General features: G+C 40.3%; 1 protein-coding gene across 2 annotated transcripts in view; it reads left to right on the forward strand.

Moving 5' to 3' along the window:
• LOC105227408 (zinc finger CCCH domain-containing protein 18) overlaps positions 1-6,698 on the forward strand; it is a 32,515-nt gene extending 25,817 nt beyond the window's left edge. For both annotated transcript variants that reach the window (XM_011206739.4, XM_011206749.4), the window contains 2 exons: positions 4,535-4,675; positions 6,407-6,698. In XM_011206739.4, the coding sequence (XP_011205041.2) occupies positions 4,535-4,675; positions 6,407-6,606 (341 nt within the window). In that variant the 3' untranslated portion in view covers positions 6,607-6,698. The remainder of the gene's footprint in view (positions 1-4,534; positions 4,676-6,406) is intronic.
• The last annotated feature ends 2,211 nt before the right edge of the window (positions 6,699-8,909 follow it).

An 8,909-nucleotide genomic window follows, 5' to 3' on the forward strand; every position in this document is an offset into this window, starting at 1 on the left:
TCTGGTGGTTGTGGGAGTTTCGAGATATAGAAGTTAAACAGTAGTGGGGAGAGGACACCGCCCTGCGGAACCCCCTGTTTAATTCTTCTCAGTTTAGATGTTTCGCCTCGAAATAGTACGGATGACTGACGACCACTCAGGTAGTTCATGGTCCACCTCTTTAACCCTGGAGGAAGCGTTGTTTTTTTTATGTCCTGCAGTAGCGTTGTGTGATTGACTGTGTCAAAGGCTTTTGACAAGTCCAACGCTACGAGGATCGTTCTCTCACAGGGTGGCTTCTGGTTGAGACCACGGACTATCTGGGTGTTTATGACGCTAAGTGCTGTGGTGGTGCTGTGCACTTTTCGGAATCCATGCTGGTGGCTGGCTAGGCTCAGGTGGTGAGTGAAAGTCGGGAGTAGCAGAGCCTCAAGTGTCTTCACTACTGGGGAGAGGAGAGTTATCGGGCGATAAGATTCCCCTTGGTTGGCGGGTTTCCCAGGTTTCAGTAGTGGCACCACTCTTCCGATTTTCCACACATCGGGTATTTGAAGAGTGGTTAGTGACAAGTTGAGGACTCTGGTGAGATAACCTACTCCCGTCGAGCCTAGATGCTTTAGCATTAGCATGTTGATTCCATCAGGGCCAATGGATTTGGATGATTTAGCTTTTTTGATGACACTCTGAACCTCCTCATCGATGAAAGTAAGTGGCGCGCAGTTGTTTGGCATTTTGCGCAGCCGTCGATTAACACATCTCTTAGCTTTGTCTACCGAAGGGTGCAGTGTAAACTGCCGGCTAAAATAGCTCGCGCACTTCTTCGGGTCCGAAGAGGCACGACCATTGAATTGAACTTCAACTCAGTCATCGTGTCTCTTCGGATTAGACAAAGCTTTGACAGTAGCCCAAAGCTTACTCACACCGGTGGAGAGGTTGCAGGACTTCAGGTGCTCTATCCATTTCGTCCGCTTATGTTGATTTACCATTCGCCGAATCTCCAAATTGAGATCCCTTATTCGGGGATCCCCGGGATCGGCATGGCGTAAGGTGTCGCGCTCATTAGCTAAGACAGCTGCTTCGGCTGGGAAATTGGGGCGGATTTCCGCTATTCTTCCAGCCGGGATGAAGCAAGCAGTAGCTGCTGCGATCACCTTGCAGAATTGACGTTCGCCAACGCATACGTCCGTAGGAATGGGTAGAGCGTTGAAGGTGCTCTCAGTGAATTCTGTGAAGCCAACCCAATTAGAACAGAAACGAAATCGGGAGGCTTCTCGATCGAGATAATTATGGGCAGATGGTCTGATGCAAGAGTTAGCATAGGTCGCCAGGTTATGCTGTTTATCAGGCCACCGCTAGCAATGGTAATATCCGGCGAGCTATTACAGGTGCCCATAACTCTGGTGGGGGCTTCGTCATTCATTGTGCAGAATGTCGAATCGTCAATCTGTTCCGCCAGCTCCATTCCCCTACGATCGTTTGACAGGCAGGAATGCCAAAGATCGTGGTGCGCGTTAAAGTCGCCTAGTACCAAACGGTTTTCACCACGAAGTAGCGCGCCTATATTCGGGTGATATCCTGTAGGGCAACATGTAACTGGGGGAATGTATATATTAAATATCTCGAGCTGAGTTGCGGGGGCAGACTCCTGCAGCATGGGGCAATGTAGGTGACACTCCACTCACGTGTGGTGCGCAGGCCGGAACACGTCGGGAAGTGGCACCAGCCAGTGCAGGAATTGCACTTAACTGATGCGACGTTCCGACGTATGACGGTCTGACACACGGAACAGACTGTGCGAGGAACCAAGAGTTGCTGATTGGTTCTCGCACGAGGATTGCAGCGGGATGAAGGTTGGGGGGGGACAAGTCAGAGTGGGAGCTGTGTTGCCTGTTTGAGCTCCTGACCGTAGAGGTCCTTTGTTGGCCACTCTGATTGATTGGCGGCGCGGCGCGCGAACAGTGTGCAGGTTGCACAGCCGTAGAGGCTTGTATCGCAGTATTGCGCAGACATCACGGGGCCACGTAACGCGTGGTCCACTCCCTGTGGGTCTTAAGGCCTGAGCAGGTCTTAAGATGGCTCCATCCATTGCATGTATTGCACCTGACCGAGGTGGAGTTTGGATGGAGCCTTTTAGCGCAGACGCAGCAGAAAAATTCCTTCGGGCCCGGGTTGGACTCACTGCCAGCACGAGTCAGGAGGATATGGAGCAACCCTGCTGCAAGGCGTTGCTCTAATGACGACAAACACAGATTAATACTCACCGATCCAAACGGGGTTAGATCGCCGAAAAAACAGCCCTTGGTCGGATAAAATCCGAGTCAATTCCGGTGCGTAGAACCGGCTGTCGTGGGAATTGCGTAGTCGCTGTCTTTCAATTCGCTGAACTATGTGATGTCGTCGTATATCTCATACAGCTAATCGTTCCATCGAATGCGATATTCGCCGCGCAAAGGGCCATAAAACATTGCGCAGAACTTTTCTCTCGGAAACTCGCTACGTCGACTCATCAGTTGGACAGGAATAATGAGTGACTTAAAGAGTTTCGTTTTTGTTCCTCGGGCGAGGACTTTATTTCTCAATTGCCTACTTAGTCCGAAGTAGCACCTGTTGGCAAGAGATATCCTGCGATCGATTTCGAGGTTGAGGTTGTTGTGGGGGCATTTTTTACGTGGCGGGTCCCAAACCCAGCGCACAACCCTGTGTAGGGGATATTTCACCTTCTCACTTTAGCTCGCCTTCGAACGGATGTTCTTAGACTACCCAGAGGATACTTGGCCTAAAATCGAAAGTCGTGGGCTGCTTGAGCCATATATAAAAGAATTGTTTCTGGCCACCCCCAAGTGAATGGCGATCAGAGAATTTTCCTCACTTGCCTTTCTCACATGACTCCATCCTCCATGATGCATCTGCTAATTTGAATTTCTGTTTTGATATTATACAAGTCTACAGTCTATATTTACAAGTAAAAGTGGTTTCCATATGTGTGTGCAAAAAACGCCATATTCATTAAGAACAAACAGTTTAATCAATATTCATATGTGTGTAAACAAAAATTACTGTACCTGTGTATTTTTTTGACTTTTAATAAAAAAAGCGACAAAAAGTATCCTTGTAGCCTGGTTCTGAGCTACTTCCTCACTAATTTCCAGTCAAATCGGTTCTGCAGTTTTTGAGTTAGAAATTGTCTAGCTAACACGATTTTCTTTTATACAGTGTTCCAATAAAGTCTCCGTCCAGCACCTAAGACAAATTTAACTGATAAAAATCAGCAATACATTGCAATATTAAAAAAAAAATTTATGAACTTTTATTTATGAGACATTTCATTATATTTTAATTGAAAAAATACAACTCATTAACAGGTTTCAAAACTATGCAAATGCATTGGGAGAATTTCGCTATATAGATTCCAATAAAGTCTTCTTACATTTAAATATGTATATACAAAATTAATTAATACATTTAAATATTTGGTGGGATAACCTTATTTTTAATGACGGCTTTAAGACGCACATACCATCACTCCACCTCTTCGGTCCTTTAATGTTTTTGTATGCCTCTCCCGGTTTCCTCCATTCTTTAATTCTGCCGTCCGATCCAATAATGTATTTAGATTCATCTGAGAATATAACATTCCTCCAAAACATAGGATATGCATTTTGGTACTTGAGCGAAGACAATGCGCTTTCTACGATTTATTATGTAAACCAATGGTTTTCGACGAGGCGCACGAGACAGCAGGGCTAATGATAGCTGTTCGTACAGTTTCGGGGTTTATTTTTCTTTTGGCCGTATTGGTGAACCTCTGTCGGGAATTTTTGGGAAGTTATGAATAGATCCGCAGTTTCTATTCGCTTGATTTTTAGCCGATCTCTAACCGGGAGAGTTGAAGGCCGTCAAGATTTGCTTTTGTTTTCTACGCGGACTTCACATTTAAAACGGCCAGTATCCGAAGGGATAGTACAACGACTAGGGTCACACTATCTCGGCTATTTCCGCGTATGATTTATTTTGCTCGCTCTTCGATTGAGCCACTGAAATATCCCGCTAGCTCACTTTGTCCACTTTAGCAAAGTATATATAAAGAATGTTCCCTATTGTAATAAAAAAAGAGAAGCTGCCAGCAAAAGCAAAATGTACGAAAACTTCTTTAGAACATAATTGGAATTATGATTTTTGTAAGAAAGCCTTCTTAAGGACCTTTTACTGGAATAAACGAATAATATTGTAAATCCACGTCTTTCCATACAGTGGTTCGGGCGTTTTGCGGGTACACAAACACAATAGGGTTTCATATAGTTATAAGAATAGTTTTTGAACAAATGTTTTACAAAATTACTTAAAACCTAATATATTTGAAAAATAATAATTAAGAAACTTGCGACATGCTTCATTTTCTCAGTTTTGCACTAGTTGTTCATGTGTTCACAATTCCAAAATAAATTTTGAGCACATTTTATAATATTTTGCCTAGATTAGAGAGGAAAATTTGTCATATTTCGTTAGTTTTATTTAAGTTCGTTAGTTTTATTTAAGTTCTATGTTGTCATTTCAGATTCATCTGATTCAAGCGATTCGGATTCAGATTCTGGTTCGTCCAGTTCTGACAGTTCGTCAATCTCCAGGGAACGGCCTAGCATTAAACGTTCTAGAACAACTGATAAGTTAGTTCATGAACGTAGATCTGTTAAAAAAGGTAAGTGGGAAATAGTAACAGATCCTGTATTTTATAATGTTATAGGTTAACCGTGTAAAAGTATTTATAGAAATATCTAATTCCAAATCATTTAAAGATTTTAAAATACACCGTGGGTTCAGGGCTGTTAATTTTTATGAGCTTAATTTATACATAAATTTTAGATATGGTTATTGCATTCGCAATCTAGCATATATGTAAGTAAGCACCATCGGTATGCTCGAAATACCGCACAACCTTTCTGCTTCCATGACGACTTCATATTGCTTTTTATACTCTCGCAACAAGGTTGCTAAGAAGAGTATTATAGTTTTGTTCACATAACGGTTGTTTGTAAGTCCTAAAACCAAAATAGTCAGATATAGGGTTATATATACCAAAGTGATCAGGGTGACGAGTAGAGTTGAAATCCGGATGTCTGTCTGTCCGTCCGTCCGTCCGTGCAAGCTGTAACTTGAGTAAAAATTGAGATATGATCAAACTTGGTACACGTATTTCTTGGCTCCATAAGAAGGTTAAGTTCGAAGAAAACCGAAAACCTATAAAGTGTCATAACTAAGCCATAAATAAAGATATTAAAGTGAAATTTGGCACAAAGGGTCGCATTAGGGAGGGGCATATTTGGACGTAATTTTTTTGGAAAAGTGGGCGTGGCCCCGCCCCCTACTAAGTTTTTTGTACATATCTCGGAAACTGCTTTAGCTATGTCAACCAAACTCTATAGAGTCGTTTCCTTCAGGCATTTCCATATACAGTTCAAAAATGGAAGAAATCGGATAATAACTACGCCCACCTCCCATACAAAGGTTATGTTGAAAATCACTAAAAGTACGTTAACCGACTAACAAAAAACGTCAGAAACACTAAATTTTACGGAAGAAATGGCAGAAGGAAGCTGCACCCAGGCTTGTTTTTAAAATTGAAAATGTGCGTGGCGTCGCCCACTTATGGACCAAAAACCATATCTCAGGGACCACTAATCTAAGTATTTTTACAGCAAAATAAAAAAATATGTAAATGACGGATAATGAAATCTCGATTATCTCTTTATCATGCGAGACTATAAAATGTTCGGTGACACCCCAACTTAGCCCTTCCTTACTTGTTGTTAATAATTTTCATAATACTTGTCCTGTTAACTATTGTTTAAATTTAATTGTATATAACTTATATACATACATTTATACTAAATTTCGAAATTAATATCATTACAATACGCGACATCAAAATTAATCTCCTCATATAAATATTGTCAATGGTTTGTTTCTGATGATATCTTGTGAAAAGCTTAAATATTTGAAGAGGGTGGTAATTGGGAAAAATAGAAAACCTCAATATTAGACGAACGGATCGCATTGCTTACATTTCTATCCATCTGATAATTTTTATCAACAATAAAGAAAAGTCGAAAGAATTTCAACAAAAAACTGGTGTTGAACAAGAAAGAAAAAAATCTTAGACGATGGTAGGCTTGATCCGGTATGAAAAGAAATAGTTAGGGTAATACTAAAGACTCGCTGAATGCGGAACAAACATTTGGTGCATTAGGGTCAATAAGTGATTGTAGAAGTTTAACATACTCGCAGTATTTTATTGCAATTGCGCAAAAGTTAGTATTGTCTATTGAGGTAATTTGAGATCTTATAATATTGTCAATGGAGAAAATTTTATCGTTATATGTTTATTGAAATATATAAAAATATGTATAGTAATATATTCTTATATTTTCAGCGGAACCGACTAAAAAGAGATCACCAATATCTATTGAAATTAAAAAGCAACCCACAGTAGGAGTGTCAGCACTTGCTTCATCACCAACACATTCTATAAATTCCGAAAAGGATCTAAAAAAATCACGACGGGAGGAATTATTAAAACAGCTTCGTGCAGTAGAGGACGCCATAGCAAAAAAAAGATCGAAACTCAATTAATGGATTTAACACATTTAAAAAAAAATGCAATGGAATAAAGTTATAATTAGAAGTCATATTACATAATTTAAATAAAGCGTGGTAAACTAAAATTTGAAGTAGTCAATTACAGACTATGCTTATGTTTAAATCTTCTTCTTCTTTAATGGCGAAGACACCGCTTACGCGATTATAGCCGAGTCAACAACAGCGCGCCAGTCGTTTCTATTCTTCGCTATGTGGGGCCAATTGGATATTCCAAGCGAAGCCAGGTCCTTCTCCACTTGGTCCTTCCAACGGAGTGGAGCTCTTCCTCTTCCTCTGCTTCCCGCGGCGGGACTGCGTCGAATACTTTCAGAGCTGGAGTGTTATCATCCATCCGTACAACATGACCTAGCCAGCGTAGCCGCTGTCTTTTAATTCGCTGAACTATGTCAATGTCGTCGTATATCTCGTACAGCTCATCGTTCCATCGAATGCGATATTCGCCGTGACCAACGCGCAAGGGACCATAAATCTTTCGCAGAACTTTTCTCTCGAAAATTCGCAACGTCGACTCATCGGTTGTTGTCATCGTCCAAGCCTCCGCACCATATAGCAGGACGGGAATTATGAGCGACTTATAGAGTTTGGCTTTTGTTCCTCTAGAGAGGACTTTACTTTTCAATTGCCTACTCAGTCCGAAGTAGCACCTGTTGGCAAGAGTAATCCTGCGTTGGATTTCCAGGCTGACATTCTTAATGGTGTTAATGCTGGTTCCTAAATAGACGAAATTATCTACAACTTCAAAGTTATGACTGCCAACAGTGACGTGAGAGCCAAGTCGCGAGTGACATGCCTGTTTGTTTGATGACAGGAGATATTTCGTCTTGCCTTTGTTCACTGCCAGACCCATTTGCGTTGCTTCCTTGTTCAGTCTGGAGAAAGCAAAACTAACGGCCCGGGTGTCGAGGCCGATGCACAGTGATTCGTCTGGATCATAGTAGGCGGACAAAAGTCAATGTAAAAAATCAAATAATTGACACTACTCTGATTATAACAACTCTTGATATGCCACAATTTTTAAGTAAGAATTGCGCAAAATATTCTAATACGGTTAACTACAACAAGTTTAATCGAAGTGATACGGTGTTATCATTTTTATGTTTTCATTTATATAAAAAATACAATATAAATAGTTATTTAGCAAGGTTTGGAGAGGAAAAAACACGACTGTTAATGAAATGGAATATAATTTAGAAGGTGTGTATGTATATTTAATGCAATTTAATACTTGGTTTGCGTTTAGCTAGTACGTTGTACGGGGTTTTGAAAAACTCATAAAAATGTTTGTGTTCTTTTTATTTTCAAGTTTTAAAAGTATGCAACTTTTTTTATCCACATATATCCAAGCTAATGTTTGAATATTGTATAACGACAACCTTAAGCTATACAATGACCTTTGGTCGAGTACCCCATTTTTCCCCCATAATTTTTAATTATTTTTTTTTCCAGATCGAGTTTGCTCTATTTCAAAAATGGAGTTATTTGAAGAATGGCGAAAATGTAGAATAGAATGAAATTTCCAGTTAGTTAATTATGTTTTGACAAAATTTGGTGCTACAAATGTAACACCTGATACACAGAAGGAGATAAAGTCAAAAATTTCGAGTATTTCGTCAAAATTTTCGAAAAAAATGGACTGAAGTAAATATGATGATTGAACGGTTTTTAAAGAAAAATCGCAGTTGGTTAGAAGGAGCAGATTTACAATTTCACTTACAAGTGGAACATCCCTGTCCTACCTCATCAACTGGAAGCAATCGACCTCAAGGTAGACCAAAAAAAAATTTTGAAGAGTCGTCTTTTAAAACGAAAAAACGAAGGGTCGAAGACTTACTAGAATCGCGAAGTGCCATCGAGTTGACCGTAGCCGCTGAAGTAGCAAATCGCTTGGAGGGTAATAGAAACATAGCTACTTCGATTAAAGAAAGTTTGAAATCTACAAAAAAAAAGAAGTGATACTACATGCGAAGGCAGGCAATTGACAAGTGATGAGGCATTAGCTTATTATGTGGTTTCTAAATGCACAAGTTACTCCTATAAACAGACGCGAAAATGGTCATTTGAGATTGAGTGACGATGCCATCCAAAACATTTTATGGCAAAATCCGCGGCCTTCGTCCACACTCTATTGTCGCCCAATAAACAACTAATTTTACTACATCAGAAACTAACAAGGTTTTGGAAGAAGTATGTCAACTTCTTCCAACACTTTGTGATAATCGCGGTTCTCAAATTTCGGTAAAACATAATCTTTTACTTACAATGGCAGACGGAAAAGT

This window comes from Bactrocera dorsalis, chromosome 4 (genome assembly GCF_023373825.1).
Source record: "Bactrocera dorsalis isolate Fly_Bdor chromosome 4, ASM2337382v1, whole genome shotgun sequence".
In the NCBI taxonomy this organism is placed as follows: domain Eukaryota; kingdom Metazoa; phylum Arthropoda; class Insecta; order Diptera; family Tephritidae; genus Bactrocera; species Bactrocera dorsalis.